General features: G+C 42.0%; 1 protein-coding gene across 1 annotated transcript in view; it reads left to right on the top strand.

The window, feature by feature from the left end:
- ITGA9 (integrin subunit alpha 9) overlaps positions 1 to 21,649 on the top strand; it is a 214,367-nt gene that overhangs the window by 144,344 nt on the left and 48,374 nt on the right. Inside the window, exons 19-20 of the mRNA XM_061375024.1 lie at positions 18,903 to 18,989; positions 20,387 to 20,466. Of these exons, the coding sequence (XP_061231008.1) occupies positions 18,903 to 18,989; positions 20,387 to 20,466 (167 nt within the window). The remainder of the gene's footprint in view (positions 1 to 18,902; positions 18,990 to 20,386; positions 20,467 to 21,649) is intronic.

Here is a 21,649-nt window from a genome sequence, read left to right as displayed (position 1 = left end):
AGTACCGCAGTGAATTTCCAAATGTGCCCACTAAGAAAAATGTTCCTTTTGAAATACAGGAAGATTTAATCATGACAGGGGGTTGGAGCTAGATGGTCTTTAAGGTCCTTTCCATCCCAAACCATTCCGTGATTCTGTGTTCTCTTTAAAAAAGAAATAAAGAGGCAGGGGGAAAGATCTCACCTGTCCACTTGGATTTTTTCTTTATTTTGTTGACAAAGAAATCTTGGTCCCTTTTTCAGTGTAGAGTAGGTTTTTAAATGTTTTTTTTTTTTCTAATCTTAAAGTCTATTATCCCATAATCTTAATACAGCTTCAGAAAAGCATCCTATTTCAGTGCCTGAAAAACCCGCTTAACAGAGGTGCTACCACTTTCCTATACAAAGAAAGCAGAGTGCTGCTGTGTGCTAAGTCTGGAATAAGAATAAAACACTATTGCTACTAATTTCTACACCATTTCACATCTCTTGGAACTGCCTCTTGGCTTGTGATGTTTTGCTGAAAATGCTTGTCAGCCCCTGGCACTTTGCTAACTGTTTATTAAAAGCTGCTCAGCGCAGAGGGGTATTTTCAGTACAGTTGCAGAAAAAGCACTGTAAGGTTGCTGGCAGTGGCACTTGCTGTGATATAGGGCAGAGCTATATTGTTGTTAAATCAGCTCAGCTATGGCATGAGATTTTACAGTAATAATCTAAGAATATATAATATAGTAAAGCAAACAGCAATAATCCAATATATATAGCATTAATCTCTCACTCCTCTTCAAGCACTGGCAGAAATCTATCAGCTAACCCCATTTCAGCACTAGTTATGGAGAGAGTAGGCCAGGAAATCCCATTGCTAAACATCATTTCCAGCCACAGATTGTTCCTAAATTTCAGACAGGCTCCCAGCATCCAAAGCCAGCTGTGGGTAACATTCCTGCTCTCACAGCAGCTTTTGCAAGCAACAGCTGAGTGAAGTTAGTGGGGCCAGGCCGGGGCAGGGTGAGCAGTGAGGTTATGGTTTCCTCAGGCACAGTATTTTCCCACCTTTGGTGTTGGGTGTGAATATTACCTATAACCAAAGCGATGCTCTTACTAGCTCAGGGGTTTTTCTTCTGCCTTCTAATGCAGCGCCCTCTCTTTCTGGATTAGAAGGGAGGTCTTGCACTTTGGATATGAACTCTTTCTTCCTCACTCCGAGTGTGCTGGCTGGTGTCTCTGGACTAAGACTGCCCAGAAGAGCCACAGATGCAGGCACAGTTTAATTTTTTCCAAACTGGAAATTCTCTTACACCAGCTTCCCATACTGCTCATACTTTCTAAGAGTCTTAAGGCTGGCCAGGGCAGGATACTGGTAGGGCACAAAAGCCAAAGACATGTGCCTTCTTTTGGATCCAGCTGTGCCACTGGAAGAAAATGTAGGTCCTTGGTATTCATTACGTCTCTTTTTCCAGCAGTTACTGCCCCTCTGGATCCCTTGGCAGACAAGTTAACGTGATCAGTCTCGATTCACATCCAGCTGGTTAGCAGAAACCTTTTAAATTAATGGTTTGATTTAATCCAGCTGATTTTGCATGGAGTGACTTGGACTTGCTCCTGTAAACCACTCTGTCAGAGGGGAGTGATGCCAACTAGTGTGGAAGTTGTGACCTTTTGTGCTGATACAAGTGCATCTGGAAGATTGCCCAAGCCATGTACTACTTACCTGAGGAGATCTGAACCCTTTTGCCAGGAGAGCTGTTATAGCCAGGGCTTGGGAATATGAGTAGGGTGGCAGTAACCACGCCACATGCTGCCTTTGCAAATATAGTGAGTAACTTTTGCTCCAGAGAGCACCAAAGCATTTTATATCCCTGGAGTAAAATTGTCCAGTTTCTTAATTGGGAAGAAAAAAATAGGTGCAGTTCAAGCTATCTGACTTCATTGTTTGTTTTAATTTTCTTTTTCAGTGAATGCTTAATAAAAACGTCAACTTTTATGCTTCCTTAGGGATAAGTAATGAGCAGCACCTCTTTCAGGCCAGGGGCTCCTAGAGCCATCTAATATTCCCCTGCTTTTAGCAGGTAGAAATTGAAGGCTAGATTTTTGATCCAAACTTTCCACTTGGGATTCCTGTATCACTCCCACATTCGGAGAATGGGAATTGGAGATTGGGTTTAGTTGTGTAATTAGTGCTGATTGGAGTCCTGTAATTTCTTTTCCTATACTCTGATTTATCATGTATAACTGGAAGAAGTCTTTGTTATTTTTCTCAACAATTTGACTTAATGAATAAAATAAAAAAACCCTAAATTCCCTGATTGGAATAAATGATTCAGAGGCTGTGACTTTGTGGGCCTGGATCTTGTTCTGCTCAGTGTTGGAAGAGCCTATGAGAGTTTGAATGTTAAATCCAGTTTTCGGGAGCAGCTCAGCACTTAGAAATGTCATTGAAGGCTGGTCATGTATATGGTTCCAAAAGCCTAATTGATTCTGTCCCTCCAAAAACCTTTGCAGCTAACTCCAACTAATTTTCAAACTGCAGGTTTTTGCAATCTTAAGTTACATGCAGGGAAACAATGAGTTGCAGTAGGGGATTACCTCAAGCATTGCCCCAGAAAACATCAGAAACTTCAGATGCAGGAAGACAGGACTTTTGATAACGTGCCTGTCTCTTTTGGATGAGGTTAGGCAGAGTAAAAATTCGTTTTGCAGTACAAAATGTGCTATTAATTTTTGTGAGGATTTGGGAAGAGGGAATTTGGTCACTTGTTTTTGAACAGCTTGTGATTAGTAAACGATTACCAAACATCTCTGTTCTTAAGTGACCAGATCCACAGAGAAGTTTTATGCTGATCAGGTGGGGCTGTGCTCTCAGTTGCATCGTGTGGAAAGTGTTTGTCCTGAAAGTAGCTGGTCATGACTTTTAATTTGACTGTTCATGTATATATACATAGCGGTTTTGAGGAATAGCCTGGGATGCTTTGTGTGGCTCAGGTTATGAAGGGGGGTTTTGTTTGACTGCCTAGCCCTGCTGTTCCCTTGAGGCTGTGAGGGGAATGGCTTTCTAAGGGAAGAAAAATTGTATGGATGAATGCAGTCATATGAGATGTAGATGCTGGAAGTCAGCCTGTGCTACAGCAAAGTTGTTTACAGTGAATCCTGACCTACCTGCTGGTGCAGTGCTCAAGGTGGGGTATCACCATGTCTGGGCACCAGTAGGGGTCCTGGATTCCATCCAGGTGAGGGAGGGAAAAAGAAATCTGGAGCACTAAAATCATACGGCTTCCTCAAGGGGGTAGGGAAGGGTTTCCTGGGCCATAGGTGGTATTTGCCCATCCCATGTCCATCCCTGTGTGGCGCATCCCTGCTGTCTCTGGGACCTGAGCAGAGCAGAAAGCCACTGCCACAGGCTCATCAGTGCTAGCCATGTGAGACAGCTTTGGAAAAGGGATTTGGTTGCTGAGATCCAGCCACTCCAATCTAGACTGTTACTTGATAAACTGCGTTGCTGAGAGGAAAAAACCCTTTGCAGAGGGCAGAGCCCAATGTACAGTGAGCTCAATACACTTAATCTTGGATGCGCTCAGTGAAAGGGCATGCTGTCCATATAGAAAGATTACCGGTGACTTTCCTGTGTCTCAGAGTCTCTCTTCATTATCACATCTTGCCCTTAAACTCAGTGAGAGAGACTTGTTGAAGTTTGAGACAAAAAATCTGTGGGACAGAGTTTGTCTCCTGTGTTCTTAGGATGAGGCTTAAAATTATCTGAACTTCTATAGCCTTTGCAAAAGACTTAAATAAGAATTGATTTTCACAGCTTTCAGTGCCTTTCATTACAGCAAGAAATGGGGGGTTGTTTTTGTTGTAATTTGAAGCTTAAAAGTTATTGAGTTTCTGGTATGAAGGTCAATCCTGTTCTTGCAGGAGTTTCCTTTTGGTCACTTTTAAGACAGGCAGCTCAGAAGATAAATGATACCCGAAGTGGAAAATCCAATAGGATTATAAACAAATATATATACATTTACACCATATATAAACAAATATATCTATATTTACATTATATGTACGATACACATGTATACATATATACATTTATTTACATTGCTTAGTCCTGTGAGATGCTGTGGTCATGGTGCTCTGTGGCTGCAGGGGTGGTGATTGCTCTCTTTCATCTAGTTGTTCAGCTTTCTCCTGTAATGCTGCTAAGATCTATCAATATAAACAAACCCCTCTTTAATTAATCTTACTAAGCACAAGGCATGATCCTTCAGTCATACTTGAGGCGTAGCCTCTCTGAAGTGAGCAGTGGTTTTGTCTGTAGAAAGACTAAGAAAAACCCAGCTGCACAGTCAGGAAGATCAGTAAGGGTGGGAAGAGTTTTTAGCTGGAAATCCAAGGAGGGGCCAGCGCTGCTAAATGAATCACAAGCTCTCCTTTCCCTGAGGTTTTCTGACACTCTCATGGACTCCCTGGTTTCTTCTGGTGTGAAGAGAAAGCCCCAACCTTTTCTTTTTCCTTTCTGCTATCTCTCCCTCTTTCTTGCTCATTCGTTGCTTTTCTCTTCCTCCAAATCAAGGTAGAAAAGCTCTCAGGAGAATCTTCATTTCTTCCATGGAGCTAAGCGAGGCAGGCTCTCTCCTCCCTCAGCAGAGTCAGCAATGTAACCCTGGGTTCAGCAGGCATCAGCCTGCGCTCCTGTTAGCAGAAACAGGCACATTCACTACCATCATTCTCTGTGAAGGAGACCCAAATCTAGTTTGTTTCAGAGAGGGAGCTTCCTGTGGCCCTTCATCAAAACCAGAGTCATTGGGCAAGTCAGGGAGGAAGAGTGAGGAGCACTTCAGCTGGGTCTGTTGCAGGCTCCAGGGCTGAGCAGGGGACCTCCTCTTGGGGCTGCCTCAGCAGACCCCCAGCCCAGGCAGGCTACAGGAGATGCCAAGCCAGACGTGTTCCCAGCTGGCAGTGCTTTTGCAGCCTGCCTTTGGGAGGAGGCCAGAAAACCTGTGCTTGACTTTTGGCTGTAACCATCTGCAGCAGAGTAACGCAGTGATTTCCACTTAGCAAGGGGAAAAGGGAGGAACAGGCTGAAAAGCTGCTCTATAAAGTAGAGTGGCACCTCTTAAAGTAAAGCCTTAAAAGTGAACTGCTAAACTTTTGCTTTAAAAAAAAGAAGATACATATATTAAACCCCGCTGTTTCAATATCCTGGTGCAGTAGGTAATGGATTATACCTCAGTGTTTCAGCAGTGTCCCTAGGTTATAGTATTTATCATGTCATCAGGGTTTCCGATGAAGAGGTCTGATCCACCTTCTGTTTGACCAAAAAGACTAAAAAAGACCAAAGCCCCCAAACTGTATGTGTTTGCAAAAGATACTTCCTGCAGTTTCAGATTTGGCTTTGCTTGTTGGGGATTGTAGATTGATCTTAGATTAGTAATTCCAAGAAAATGCCCAGTGCCAAACCCATTATTATTGTTAATACCTTAATATTATTCTTTAAACTTCAAAATTGCCACCAGGGAAGAAGGTGGAGGGTGGGGTAAGGCTTGATTTTATTCACTGTATTTCCTATTAAGTTAGGTTAATCTATTTTTATCATTATTATTATCATTATTAGTGATATTTCCATTTGCTTTTTCATTGAGCTGTATGTAGTTGATGACATTTGAATTTATCTATTTCCTGAACTTGTTATTAATTTAAGAATTTCCTTCTAATACTAATAGCAAATAGTTGTGTTGAATACACCAATATTAGTATATTTGATACTTGTGTCTTACAAGACGCAAGGTTGTCTTACAGTATGTGTGTGCATATATTATCCATGCTTTCAGAAATACCACTAGGAAATGAATGCTGGTTTTAGCCGCCCCTGTTAATGTTGCCATGAAACCATAATTTAGTACTTTGATACACGTGTGTGTGAGCACATATATATGTACATCGAAATGTGAAGTGAGATGAAAGAAAGCTTATCCCAGAGCTCTTCCTCCTCCCAGTGGCTTCTCTGTCTCTGATCTTTTCCCTGGGTTATTGGACACATAAAAACAAGAAAGCACTGCTGTTATTAAGCTCATTGAAATATTTCTATGCACAGATCATGGGCGAATAATAAAAGATAAAAAGATACGTGTTCATCCACAGTTTTTCTGTAATAAAATTTTAATCAATGCCATGCACTGCTGACAAATTGCAACAGCACATATAGTTTGTATATACATATAATGGTATGAACAATTTAGGAACATGCCAGCATGTAATTCTGGACATGCCTATATTTGACTCTCAAGACTGAATTTTCTTTTGAGGATAATTGCATTGTGTTTGAACAGCCATTTAATCCAACAGTTTCCGCAGTTTTATAGAGAAAAGCTTTTTTGGGGGGAGTAGCACAATCTAAATGACAGCTGAATTTATCTGAATATGCATCAGAGATATTTTGTATGATTGTTTTTATGTTTCCTTTTTAAACATATCACTGTGGAGTGAGAAATGTGAATTTTCCTTAGTCTTTATTTTCAGGGAGCTCAAGCTCGCAGTCCAGTGGCCATCTACACATGGACCTCTGGGTGATTGGCAGAATTGTTGGACCAGACCAGTAAAAGTGTAAATACTAAAATAAGGCGCAAGTACACAGGAAAGATGGACTTCAGATTAGATTTAGTCCAAGGTTTGGCTGTGTTAATATCTCAGAGACTGTTCCTGATGCTGTGGCACTTGCAGCTAGCGCTGGGATCCCTCTGGAGAGGAGCATCCAGACCAGTGGTTTAAATAGGGAGGAGGGTGCTGTGTCCATTTTCCATTTGCCTTGTGGATGGTGGGATGTCAGCTGGCCAGCTTGCTTCCCAGTTATTTTGTTCCTGTTTATTTGCCCTGTTGTTGGATGCAGAAGGCTGTTGCCCACATCATGCCAAGAAATGATGCTGTGTGCCTTTAAAAGGGAGAACTCTGCATCTCTTGGGGTATATGAAACAGTATTTCACATGATGGCAACAAAACAGGATGGCTATTTAAGACAGTATCTGGAGAAGGTGTCTAAATCAGCTGAATGGACTTAGGAGGGGTAATGAACTTTTTCTGCTATCCTCCTCCCCATGGTAGGAAGCAAACAAAAGAAAGGGGTGCTTCACATCACATCTGGTCTTGGCAACCTATGACACTGGTCCTGAAAAAGAAGAATATGAAGTGATCTGTGTGATCGTATTTCACATTAGTAGTGATGGTTGCCATCCTTTCCAACATCAAGCTGGAAAACTCATGCAAAAGTAAATGGTGTGTGTAGAAAACCTACTGAAAAAACCCCACAAACCTAAGCATAACCCACACATGCTTGGCTTCTCAACAATATCTACTGATGGCAATAAACTCTGGAGTACAAACTACCTGCTTTAAAGTGGCTGTGTTTGGGTGACTTGCAGTGTGATGTGTGTTACTGATTTGGGCCCTAAGAAACTTCCTTTTGCTTGGCTTCTAGTACAGAGTTACCTTTTGATTTTGCCTTTTGCCTTGTGCCTTGCTGAGTGGGCCAATGTACGTGTGAGTGTGTGTATGGAAGAAAGCAGCTGAATTTGTTAAAAAAATAAAGGTAAAATAGGAATAGACAAAAAATATAAATGCTTTTGACAGCACTGAGTCAGCTCTAGGATCCTGTATGCCCCTAATCCTTCTCGAACTAAGGCAGGTATTTGTGAAAGTACCTGACAGAGTGTGATATCTTATCAGCTCTGATACAATCATGACATCTTTACTCCCATTTCTCATCTAAACTGCCTATGGAGGAGAAAATAAAAATGATTAGGTTATGGTTATGGGTGAAGCCAAGTGGCTAATCTCAGTTTGAAACCAGTATACTTTCATCTGTCTGCCTCAGCTGAAAAATAGTGTGAGCAATAGACCTCAAATGAAGCTTGCTGCTAGCTTTTTTTCTTTCTTTCTGTTTTCCCTAGTGACTGTGCATAGTTTTGAAATGCTGCATGCAAAGAAAAGCAAGAGCAAAGGGGCCTGTTTATTGTTTTAGCCAGAGAATTCCAAGCAAGGAATTCTTTCTTTTTCTATTCCAAGCAATAATTACATTTTTTTTTCCACTATAGCAAGTACTTGTTAAGTAAAAAGCATTTGTGTCTTGGTAGAAGTTATAAGCTTGATTTTTTTTTAGTGAAGATTACAAAGGACAGGTGAAAACTGGATCACTGGAATGGTTTTTGTCTAGTTTTATTAAACATGAATTCATACAGGCTTAGGAAGGTAGTGATTTCTTGGTAATGATGACACGAATCACACTGAACTGTTTGGAAGGTTAAACTGAACTTGTATATCAAGCTTGAAGCTTCACTTCTCTGCATTTGCAGTAGCTTTTTAATTGTGGAGTGGCAGTAACTGCAGCATCCTGCAAGCAGGCAACCCTTTGGTCCTCGCTTTTCTTGGTTCTCTTAAGAGGGGAAGTGACACAGTGAACAAGAAAGGCCACTTTCAAGAGACAGGTGATCATACTGCAGTCTTAAGTGAAATTGTCTTAAATGATGTACCTTGTCATTGCTTAGCATCCTTGAAAGGAAGGAAAGGCAAAAGAGAAGGTCAATCTGCAAGAGGGAGAAACCAGAAAGGGATCCAAGTGCAAGCAAGGCTCCCTGCCATGACCTCCTTGAGACAGGTTTTGCTTAAATACTGCAGGGACAGAGGTTTTTTTCTAACCCTTTTCTGCAGAAAGAACCCTCTTCCTTTTTTGGTAGAAAATGAATGAACTGATTTTAGGGCTGGTACTGATCTTCCTCCAAATTTCCCTGATCATTCTTCCATGGAAGCAGGCAAATCCCATCCTAAAGCTGTTCCCAGCCCAAGACATGTGTTAAAAGCAAGGAGAAGCATTGGCAGAAAGTGGCTGGGGGAAGTTCTCAAGTCCTTGTGTGTTTCTACAAAGCCTCAGATAGCAAAACAGAAAATGGTGTGACCAGAGGCTTCCTTGGGACGTTTCCAGTGCCTGCAGTCAAGGTGGCAGCTGTCCTCCTTCTTGCAGCCTTTCAGCTCAGGTGGTTCCTTCCCAGTGGGATCTAGGTAGCATTAGTCTTGTGGGAATGGTAGGGAAAAGGCAGCTCGAGCCTTCTGGCCCTGGGAAAACATTTGGTTTGGGTTGTGTTCAGGAGTTCGAGAGGCCTTCAGAAGCCTGAGGTTATCCTGCCTGGACCAGCAGCCCCCTGTGCTGACAAAAGAGGTGTGAGTGCCAAGACTGAGCTAACACATCTTCCCTGGGGCATGGAGGTGGCTGCAGGGCCAGAGCCCCAGCATGAGTTCCTGGGCTGATGGTGTCAGCAATGATGTCATTTCTCAGATGCTAATTGCTGCTACAAGGGGGATGGGAGGCCTCAGAAATGCAAACTTGTCATGAAGAGCTGGATTCCAAAAAAACACACATTTGCTCTGCAAAGGGCTATTTTCCTTTGTGACTGCGCTTGTGCCACTGTCTGTGGAAAGGATATAAAATGAAAAGTAAGGCTCTCATCTCTATTCCAGACTTCAGTGAGACATAGTGAAGATATTGCAGGGAAAATCTGGTGTTTCCAGGCCTTACTCACCAGGACAACTCCACTGGAGACACTGATCATCCAGCACTGTAAAATAGGCTACCATCCTGTATGTGGGTGACACTCTATCAGTTTATCCTAAACAACAAGCTCTATGTGACTCAGTCGTAAGGCCCACTGTGCCCAAATTTAAAGGGCATTCCATATGTTATTTATAACACCCAGGTCATGCCTGAGGGTGCTCTGGGCAATGAATATTGTTGCATGGGCAAGTGGAATTCTGACCTTTTCGCTGCCCCAGTTCTGCTGGCAGAGTATGTGTAGATGTACATTAACACATATGGACAAGGGTCATAGGATCATACAGTCAGACCTGCCCAAACAGTATAGTTGAAATGTGGCCAGCTTCGTGATGAATGAGGGACAGCTGACCTACCTAACAGCTCCATGTGGATGGTGGATCTTGGTGATGTTCCCTGGATTATTTCCTATGTACTGAAGGAATTAAGTCCATCAGTTCTCAGCAACTGGGGAAGAGAAACATTTAACTTGTGTAGTACAGTGAAAGCCAATATAAGCCTAATTGGTCTGTTAAAAATGAAAGTTAGTGTGGCAGCAAAGGAGGTGAAACTTTTCAGGGTGGCACCAAATTTCTTTTCTCCTTATAGCTTCACCTCCTCCCCTGCAGGTCCCTTAGAAGATGGGAGAAGCAAAACTACGATTGCTTTTGTTGACCAGTTCTGAAACTTGTTTTGGGTCTTAATCATTTACATGAGCTGAGCAAACAATTTCTGCTGCTCCTTCAGCTCCTTAGACAGTGTCCTTTAAAAATCTGCTGCGCGAGGTTTTCACCAGTTAAGATAAATGTTTGTGATAGGAAGGGGGGGTGGTGGTGGTGGTAAAGAATTTGGGGAATAATACACTAAATAGAAAAGTTTTTGCCTTTCTCTCCCTTTTTACTCAAGGATTTTCCGTGTTGGCTGGGATTGGTGAGCTCACGATCTATAAATAGGCTCCATCCAGGGAGGAGAGGGAAGAGGCTGGAGGCTTTCATTAATTATATAGAAATAGTTGTTTTCACAAAATAAGCAGCAAATCCAAGCTGTTTGAAGCCAGGCTCGCTGGGCTTGGGGGTGGGGTGTGCCTACAGCATTTACTAGTGAGATCATGGAATAGCACAGGAAATCTCTCCCTAATGCCAAAGAAAACTCCCCCCTCCAGTTCTTTTTATGAAACAACTGTTGAAGTTCCCCAACCCCCTTACAAGCTTATTGTGTGATAATGAATCAAAGGACGGATTCATTATCAGGATACAGGTCCAGATACCCCACTCCCCCAGATGTTTATAGGCACATTTGGCTGCATGCCTGTCAGCGTACTTGGGTATGTAGTTTTCGCTTGCTCATGTAAGTGCTGGCATGACGAGGGTCTTCACTGATGAAACAGCGACTTGTGGAGCTGCAGGATTTATGATGTGTGACATTCACGTTTGCTGATTGGGATTCTCAGGGGATTATCTGTGTTGAAAAGTAAAAGAAAACTTGCAGTCCCTGTGACACCTTTTAAAACAGGTCTTTGCAATGTGCACGAAAAGTCTTTTTATTCCATTGTATAGTTGGATTGGATAGCCAGTATTCTTCCATCATTGCATTCAAGAGGTTAGATAAATGCTGATGTCATGACAATGTCTAGCTGAGCAAGTTCATATTGAGTCTGTATCTCCTTCTCTGTAATGCTCTCCCTAGAAGCTAGTGATTAACAATTATTATCACACTACAGTTGCTATTGCTGCTGGTTTAGCAATGACTTGGCTTTCCTGTTTTCCACTTTGGAAATGGTTTACAACAGAAGAAACCTGTGAAGCTCAGACATCAGAGCGATGTTAAAAGGGGAAAACCACCTTAATTCCTTTCAGATATTAACATCTTTTTACTCCTTTTGTGTGATTTGGTCACACACTTTGCTTTAGCAAGTGGAAAAGTACATGCAGAAGAGTTTCTGAACACAAGGTGTTCACATGAAGTTGCCAAGCAAACTGTGTTTAAAAAAAGTGGAATAAAACTGGTAAGATTTTCACTTTGAGAGCAGAAACTCCCAGAAATGCACATGAGAATTTTTCCAGGGTCTTTGATTGCTTTTAAAGCTATGACCAGCGCTGGACCACTGCAGTCCATCTTCAAAGCTACTATCAGTAATAGGATTGTTGGGATTTTTTCTGCCCCAGCTTGTGCTGCACACTTGCGGCTCACAAGAGACCCTATGGCCTTCCCAAGCAGCCCAGTGCTGCTACCCGGGAAGCTCGCCTAAGGGATGCACATCCCTTTGCCTTCCTCTGTCCAACCCCAGTGTTAAGAGCTGGATGCTGATGGCAGTGGGTGTTTGAATGCTGTGTGCTTTGAACTCCTGAAACAACCCCCAAAACTGCTGACTCAGTTTGGGATACTGAGATTTTGCTGATGTCTTCACTGTTGGCTGTGGGGTGAAGGAGTTGAGGAATGTCTGTGCCTGGCAGGGAACAGCCCAGAAACACAGGAAGTACTGTCTGTTCAGCTAACAGAGAGTACTGCTGACAAAGAGGCAAAGCAGACATCAGGCTGCTAGTTATATGAAGAAAACAGAGGCCCAACAGGCTTTCAAGGATGCTAATCAGAGCAACTTTTGAGAGGTAGATCAGACCCACCATTTCAGACATTTCAGAGGATTTTTTACTTGAATCATGGTACAGCGCCAGGAAGGGTTCCCAGTCAGTAACACCACTAATCCTCTCTGTGTTCTTGCAATTTTAAAATATCCAGTGAAGCCCTATTTTGGAGGAAAGTGTGGTATCTGTGGAATTCTGTGTTAGAAAAACCAAGCTGATGTATGCACATGGAGGGGCCTCCCAGATTAAATTACTTTGAGCTGCACTTGCTCTCACTCATAGGGAAACTCAGCTTGAAAAACAAAAATCCCCAAGCTTTCATGAGCTCAGGCATCCCTAATTGCTCTGAACATGTGGGTAACTGTGACCCACATTCTTTGGTGGCCTCAGTTGCCATGGAAAGCACATCAGTCTGCTCAGGGGTTGGCTATTAAATGAATTGACAAATCTTCATATCCTTGAAGCCTCGGTGAAGACATTAAGAAGATTGTGAGGCAGGGAATAAGAGTAGGAGTAAAAATACATATTATGCTCTTAAAACCCTAGGGAAACTCTCAAGTTGATAGTATGACCAAAGAGCTTAGACCAAGATTATGAAGAATGATTTGAAGAAGCCACCTCAAACACCGTCAAAGATGTGAGCCTTTATTTTAGGTTCCTGACAGGAGAGGTGTTTGTACTAGCTGGCTTTGCTAGTGAAGAGTGTAGGAAACAGATTACCAGCAGTGAACAGACGTATATTCAGTGATAGCTCCCAAAAGAAGGGCTTAAAATTCAGGTCAGGTCTATAAAATTGGCCTATTAGGTGGAACAAAGCATCCAGATGTTCATCTAAACTCTCATTTGGGAAAATGCCATTCTTCACCAAAAGTGAAAAATGGGAATTACTGAGGTATAAGTATGTGCTTTAAGTCAGGGTCTGTGCTGAGAATAAGAAACTGTGCAAATTCAACCGAACTGTATTTTTCCCAGTGCCTGATGTGAGCCTCTGCCTTTGGTGCAGGTCAGAGAACCCACATGTCCAGACAAATAGTGAGCAGAGTATATAGTAGGTAGATGCACAGTGTCTAACTTTTGAGACTTAGCGTAGCATGAAGTGCACAGTGCCAGTAGGCCTTCTTTGTGGTATTTTCTTAGCATATTTTGTTTAGCCTTCTCAGATGGGGATACTGATCCTGGTTCCCTGTGGTGTCAAGTGTAATGGTTCACAGACAGGTATTACAGAGCAAGAAAACCAGTAACAAGAAAAGCAGCGACAAGAGTGTCTGCTCTGGCAGCAAGTGCAGGGTCCCTCAATATTCGCTCCTGACATTCTTCTTTTGTACCCTCTGGAAACTGTTCAGCAGCATAAAAAAACCTCTAACAAGTTAAATAAGTTCTTGTTCTGCCAACAAATTATCAAGGCTTCCAGGACATTTTCTCCTCTGTTCCAGAATATCTGTGTGAGTAGCCAGGATTTGCAGGGGAGACTTTTTTCCATCTAAACAAACCAAAAAAATTTCAATTTGATTATATCTAAGGAAAAAGAAAGACAGACTGCTGGTAAATGGACTTCCTAACAAGTTGAGGTTTGGTTTGTCTTGTTTCGTTTTCCTTCTAAACAAAATATACAGATTGTCCTAACAATAGGATTCTTCTGCAATGAAGATATTTTCAGCGTGCATCATTTGTGGTTTTAATCCATTAAAAAATAACAGCTAATCAGAATAGTATTTAAAAGGGTGAGTCAATTCTGGCACAGAAAATCAACAATATTGAGAGCAGTATTGTACTTACCCTAAGTTCAGAAATTAATATCACTTTCTATTTACTATCTTGGTATGATTTTATTAAATCAATTAAAGCTGTATCTGACACATCCTTTTGCAAGTTTAGGATCACTCTGTTGCATTTCCCTGTTGACATTTCAGATGTAGCACCTACTAGGAGCTTGTGTGCTTAGAAAAGCAGAGAGCTAGCAGGTCATAAATGAGTGTTAGGATGGTTGAATTCACACTTTCTCTGTGAGAGCACTGGTGAGTGCAAAATAACACAAGTGACCTATACTAAAAGGGTAGAAGAGTTATCAGATAAAAGGCTAGGACTGGAGATTGTTGAAGGGGAATTAACGGGCTAGGGGAGATTACAAAAGGAGATGCTTGAGGCAAGGAGCTTGAAACCGGTTATGGGTGGGGATGGGGGTGGGAGCAAGCTGAGGAAACACGCTGATGACTCTGGGTTGAGGCCAGCATCAGTTCGGAAGAGTTGTTCTGCCTTTAGGGAAGTCTTTCCCTGAGGGTGGAAAAAAGTAAAAATTGAATATATGAACTGCCAGATCAGGCTCAGGCAGGTTGGAGGGTTTGGGTTGGATGTGAGGCAGGGAAGGGTCAGAGTGCATTGGCTGATCAATAAGTCATCACATACAAGCTGTGCAAGACCCCCTTGGGGAAATCCCCATATGTGATCTGTTTTGAAAATGGTTAGTCAAGGTGAGGCTGAGGAAGTTTCAGTATCTTTTTCGGGGGTATGCCATTTAATGTATTGAGTCCAGTTTTGATTATCTGCATTGCGGGAGAGGGAGCTCAATGAGGAGCAACATGTTGTGCTTGTACATCAGCATGAAGACTCTTCCCAGAGGCAGTCTCTGACCTGTGACTGCGTTTTTAGGCAGAGCCAGGCAACCTTTCTTCCACCAGCAGTCCTCTCTTACTGTTTTCTTAAGGCATTCTCCTTCCCTTCTTCTTAAGTCTTAGGTTTGGCAGTTAACCAAGTTGAAAAGGACCCTTTGAGGTCAAAGTAAACAATATTTAAGAAATCTTCTAAAAATATTTACTACAGGAGGAGAGGGGACAAATGGCAGCTGTCTTTCCAGCATCCCATCTGTGTGGTTAAAATGCTTTACTCTTGTTGAAATGCTTTCTGTACCAAGCTGCATGCACTCTTTTAAATATTCAGCTTGATCTGTCTTGTTTACTTGTCATGAAGAAAAGAGCTGGTGACCCCCATTACAGACCGCAGGGTACACTAGGTGAATATCTGAAACAGCAGAGAGATGAGAACATGAGCAGTGGTGAATTTTTTCCTCTCTCAAGCCTTAGATTTATCAAACAGCAACATCCCCAGGTTGCTGCTTAGAGGCACTGTATTAATAAGATCATTATCAGCTTCCTGCAGTACTTAGTAGAAACCACACATAATATTTACACATCAAAACACTTCTGTCCATAATGTTTGACAGCATTATGCTGCAAAATTTAGGCTGAGTTGCTGTTTCCCCATGTGCCCCATATAGTGGAGACAGAACTTGACTGTTCTGCTGCTCATGTTACAGTTATCAGGAACTTTTCTTTCTGCGATAAAGGACTTTGAGAAGCAGCCTGTGAGCCAGCTTAAGCTTCGTGTTTCTCATACCCAGGTCTGCATTTGCTGTACAGTAACAGCATGGCTATTTGGCTAATTAGCTGGCTATTTATCTGATTGACTCTCTTAAGAATATGAAATGCTGTGAAATGCATCAGAAAAAACATTCCCAGAGTTTTCCAGATAAACTTTGTGCTGTCTTGTTGGAAGGGAAACTTCAAACCCCATTGGCTATGTTTCAGAGTAAACTAGAAACTGGTATGGAAACTCATGCAGTAAGCTGTGTTCTCAACTCATCGTAGAGAAGCATTGCACATTGAAAGCATTAGCCAACATCGGTGAGAAGTGGCATCCAGAATTTCTGAGTTGCGCTGTTTCCATTCTCTGTTTATCAGATATGACATCACCAACCCTTCAGCCTAATGGAATAGTGTGAAAACTGAATTTATTTAGTGCTTATGGAGTGCCCACATGTTACAGAGCTGAACACCGTAGGAAACCCCATGAAGAATCAATTTCCAATCTCTCCAAAGCAGTGTACTGCAAATAAAGCCTGAAGCCAGATAGTGAGCAGTGAAGGAGAAACAAAATGCTTACTCATCAGCAGAGCTTCTCCATCTAATCACAGAGAAAGGCAAAGAGTCCATGGAAAAAGATTTCTGGGTAATCTCTGTAATTTAGGGATGTGCAGAAGGTTGAAGCAGAGCGGGGCAGGCAGACTTATGTTTGCTGGTTTTTAGCACAGAACAATTTGACAGCATAACGGAATCATAGAATATCTCATATTGGAAGGGATCCATAAGGATCACTGAATCCAACTCCCTGCTCCTTGCAGGACTACCTAAAGTTAAATCATATGACTTAAGAGTAGCACAGAGATGGTCCTTGAGCTCTTGACAAAGTGACAAGGTTTGGGGCTATGATCCCTGGGGAGCTTGTTCCAGTAGCCCGACAACCCTCTCAGTGAAGAACGTTTTTCTAATGCCCAACTTCAGTAACGTTGTATTAATGTTAATCATTAAAGTGGATGGTATGCTAATGAAGCCAGAAGGTTGTTCAAGTCAGTCTTACTGCATCCATTAAGCTGTTGTAAGCAACAACAGGAAAACCATGCAACACTATCAGCTGTTTCCTTAACAGGCCATTATAAAACATCTGTGTGCCTGCTGTCAGGGTGCAGGCAGCCACCAGTGTGCAAAATGATGAAATACTGCACTTCTTCCGTTACCAAGATGAGAGTTCTTTCTGTTGTCCAGTTTTTTAACATCTTGAAGGGATATGTCCTTGAGGAGAGGAGGCAGCATCTTGGGTCTGTCTGGTCACTGTCACCACCAGACAGCTATGTAAATAGAAAACCCCACTTGAATGAACAGAGTCTGGGAGTTGGTGAAAGAAAGTTCATAGGTTGCCACAGTTAGACAACAAGGGACATTTGAACAACACAGAACCAAGAATGTTCCCAGAGGAAACAGCTGTGAAGTTTTCTGTTTGGTTACGCAGCTGCCAAGAGTTTGTGTTCATTTGGTCACTTGCATAGAACAGGAGACCCTCACAGACTGCCGAGAGGAAAAGTGAAGGGGATGCTTCATCCATGAAACTCTGCTGCCTTATGTTAAATGGAGACAAAACTCTGACGCGGTGTATGGGGACAGCAGCTTTATGTGACTGAAGCTAGATATTTGATTTGCTGGGCAATGCCATCTTTTGCATTTCTGGAAGTAGAAGCCTACTGAAGATTGCAAGGAAACAAATCCATAAATAAGCTGAATGTGGAGACCATTGCTCTGGTATTGGAGTAGTACTGGAGTAATATCAACACCATCAGCATCTTCAAGCATGCATTGATTTTCTCCTTGCGTTATTTTCATATGAAACCAGTGAAATGCTGTCTGAGTCAGATAAGAAAGGTAACATTAGGTTTATAATTCTCTATAAATGTAGGCCCTGATTTGTATCATGATTTTGAAGATAAAGAAGACCTTGTCTTTCAGATATCACAGGAAGCAGTTAAAAGATCAAGAGTCTGAATGCTGTCAGACTCCTAACTGGGATAATAGTAGCATCTGTAGAGCACTAAGTGCTTGTGTTAGCACATGAAAGGCTCAGAGGCATTTCCTAGGGATACCTATAACCCAAGTCTGGGGTTCAGGAAGCTACTTCCACATGGGATTGTTCCAGCTGAGTATGGTACCCATGTAACTTTTAAATGCATATTTAAGTCAGAGCTCATATTTGAAGTGATTTGGGAAATGTGCAAAATAAGACAGAGCCTGAGCTTTGCAGACTGCTGAAGATACTAAAAATAGGTCAAATAAATTGTATGACCTTAAATAAGAGATTCTCAGCTACATGTCTAGAATAAATTTCTAGATTCAGTTGTCTGAATCTATCCATTTATATTGTAGCTGTATGACATCAATTCCATGGCTTCAGTGTAGGGCTTAAAGAGGTATACAGCCCAGTCTAAACTAAGCATCTACATTTGGTTTTGCTGAACTGTTTTCTACATCCATTGACTACGATGGGAGCAATGATGCCCAAATCACATAGCAATCACTTGCTGTGTAGGCACCTAAAAATGCATATCAGTTTCTGGAGCCAAATCCCACTCCTAAAGTTTAGTGAGATGAACTCCTCCACAGTGGCAGAGCATAAAAACTGTTCCCAGATAACCTGGAGATGAGAACGTGCTAGCCTGGAGCCAGACACTTTATGGACCAGTGAAACAGTCTTCATTCAACAGAAGTATTTCTGTTGTGGTGGAGCCATCATTCAAGCAGGATAGAGCTGCTCTAACCTTTTTCATTTGTATTATTGACAGTGTTCATAGTCTGTCAATGCTTAGCATGAGGAGAGGCTCATCCCTCTACTTTATCTATGCCATCATTTTATCACTAAAAGAAGTTGGTATCCATACCAATGTGGCTTATCCCATGGACCACAGGAAGAGATCAGCACAGCAACTGACACCAGGACCAGATTAATGTTTTCTCCAGCATCTGTGTTTGTCATGGTTCGGTCACTGTTGCCTAACACAGTTCTCTCTTTATGATGTTGGTACCTGGAAAAACTACCTTGGTGAACTGTATTCTAAAAGCTGTCTTTTGATAAACAGAGATAACAGCTGGCTATCTGGTTATCCAGGATCTTGGGCTGAACCCCTGACCCTAATGTGTTTAGTTACACAGTATTTCCCTACGGTCTGTCTCTCAGAGCAATGTTCTGATGGTTGTCTTCTTGGTGCTCGTCCAGCTAAGGTGGAGTAAGGAATCACAGCACTGCTTTTCCCCTTATTCAATGAGTATTAGTTTTCTGGGAATAACAGTGCTATGGTGGGAAATGTTTCATTTTCTACAATACATTATCACAATGGCATTTCTTAGTAATCCTCTTTTTCCCCAAATCTATCATCTCATGGTCTTTTTTATTTTCGTGCAGGAGGAGCTGGGCATTGCCTGTGAGTTGCTGGAGTCAGATTTCCTCAAGTGCAGCGTGGGATTTCCTTTCATGAGATCGAAATCTAGGGTAATGTTGTGATGCTTGCATTTGCAGAGTTATGGTCCATTCGCCTCTTTGTCTCCAAGGAGTGGCCAGAAAAGCAACTGCTCTGTTAAATGTCTGTGACTGATACTTTCACTAGCTTTCTAAGTCAAAATAGCCAAGCCTTGCACAGTTATGGGGGGTAGCTGTCCTCTTTCCCACCAGATAGAGCCAATGACAGAACCTTGTGCACTACAATACAATTCTCTTCAAAAAAGATCCGTAGTTGCAACTATGAAAACTGTGCATAATCAGAACAGGTCTCTGTCTTTTTTAAGTTGCCTTATTTTGGTTTTATTTTTGTGTTCTCTTACATTAAAGTGCAACTGAATTTGTACACATCACAATGAAAATGCCTTAGGGACTATTTCATATTACGGTGTCTTGGTAGTTTTGCAAGAAGAATTTATTTGGTAGACAAAGATGAACTCTCTGCTGATGTTTAGAAATTCAGCCGTGTTCTTTCTGTCATTAAACCAAGCTGTACAAATGACCAACCCAGAAGGGTGAGAGGATGAGGTATAACTTCAGGATGATCTGAACAAAATCAGTCTGATTTTTTTCAGAAGTTTTCAACTTCAAAACCTAATTCTTTCCATTTGAATTGACTTTTGATCTGACATGATTTCTTTTTTTTTTTTTTTTGGTTTACGAGTTTTATTGACTGCTCTTTTGAAGCATTTAAAAAGATTTTAAATGAAATGGCCAAAATAAGTCCAGTAGCAAAATATCATCTGGAATAGAATAATCTGAGGTTTTTGCTCCAGAATGACATAGTTGGGTTATTTTCAGGTTTTTTCAGCAAGCTGTTGAAATCACGAATTTGGAAACTTTCACATTGCCAAAACCTGTTTTGGAGTTAGGTACAAAAGTTACTGCATGGAGAAGTTAAAGTAGTGCTACAGTGGTCATCATAGATTCTCTTTTCAAAATTAACACCTGATTTTATCCATTATGGTGGATGGCCATAAAGCTTTAGCTTGTGCTAGTAGCTCCATGTCTCTGTGCAGGCCTGAGGCATGATCTTTATTCCCCTCAAAAGATCTCTTCACCAGCAAGTAACAATATAAAGGTTAATGCTGAGGTAGTTTTGGGTAGAGATCCTCTTATACTGGAAGACTCTTTCCCTGGCAGACAATCTCCTCAAGAGATCTCTTTCTCCTTTGAAGGGCAATTCCAGTAAAGGCCCTTTCACAATAAAGGAAAAATCAGAGATGCAGTTGCTAAGATTTAAAAGCTACGCTACAGTAGAGGAAGCTCTCTTACGTGTATCTAAATCTGCTACTTTTGTACAGCTAGGCCAGTAAAATATATGGGAAGTTTCAGAATAAATGCATTTTGAAACTATATCTGTCTCTAAATACTGCTTTTTCTTTGCACAGTATGACTTCAGTGTGATCTTTGATACGAGCCACTTGTCTGGGCAGGAAGAAACGCTTACCTTCCTTGTCACTGCACAAAGGTAAAGGAACCTTTGTACCTCTTGATGACTTGAATATCCTTTGTTACATGAAGTGTGCATTGCATATGCTTGACAGTTCTGTGATATTAGTGGTAAATGTGTACGTGTGGTAGATGAGGTTAAATTTCTGGGGCTAAATGCATGCATTTTGGTAATGTAGAGGAACCATGTGACACAGCTTCCTGAAAAATGAGGTAGGATCATACTTGGGCTTTCTTTTCCAAGCAGTTGCAATTCTGAAGGAGCAGTTTGTGTTCTCTCAAGTGGAACGCCTTCGTATTTCTGTGTCCATCCCTTTGGGCCCTGTATCAAGCTCAGCTCAGCTGCGGTTGACGATCAGCACCAGGCAGGCACATTTGTTCCAGCATTTGAATGAAATAAGCGTGTTTGGATGCAAACCAAAAAAGATAAATGCTTTCATCAGATGGTCAGGAATCTCACTGACAGTTTGCAAAGTTGCATGTCTATTTTTTCCCCCTATGGATCTTCAGTGATCTATGACAGACTGCATGAAACAGCTGAATAGGGTATTTCCCCAAGGGCACTTGGAGCAGGCATTGAAGTAGGGTGATGCCAAGTGTGCATGCATAGTGATTTTTATCTCGGGCAGAATATGAGGTGTGACACATGCTCTGTGCCTCCTAAGATGATTTGTCACAAAGAAGCAGACTCTATGGGTGATTCAGTCACAAGCATTGTCAGGGTGTATATGAGACAGTGTAACTGATGGTAGCACAGCTGTGTTAACCTGGGCCATGATGTGCTAGGTGTGAGATTAGTTCCTGCTTCCCTTACTGTTTGAGGATGCCAACTTCATACCTTCCTGTGTCAAAGCCAGGGCCTCCAGCCTGAATCCACCTCCCCAGTTTGATGATGCTTCACCAAGTAGTTGGAGAGGAGAGAGAAGCTGTAGCAGGTGCCAAGTGATTGCTGTCATAGGGCACAGTCCTCCTCTTGCAGTAGCAACTGTAGGTGGGAACAAGATCCTGCGGCACGTGGTGCTGGCATGAAACACTGAAAATGAGACCTCGTATTAGAGAGGCAAGACCATGTCTTGCATGGTAGAGAAGTTTTATTCTCCACGAGGAGGAGTTCATAGTGTGTTCAGATGACCTCGTGATGCTTCTAGGTCAGGGAGATGCATCAGGATCTGTTAAGTGAATGCCAGCTGGTGCAAAGATGG

The sequence above is a fragment of the Neopsephotus bourkii genome, unplaced genomic scaffold, assembly GCF_033783945.1.
Source record: "Neopsephotus bourkii isolate Nb327-2 ecotype Australia unplaced genomic scaffold, CSIRO-AGI_Nbou_v1 NB_1655, whole genome shotgun sequence".
Taxonomy (NCBI): Eukaryota; Metazoa; Chordata; class Aves; order Psittaciformes; family Psittacidae; genus Neopsephotus; species Neopsephotus bourkii.
Note: the sequence above shows the minus strand (reverse complement) of the source record. Positions and strands in the feature narration are given on the sequence as shown.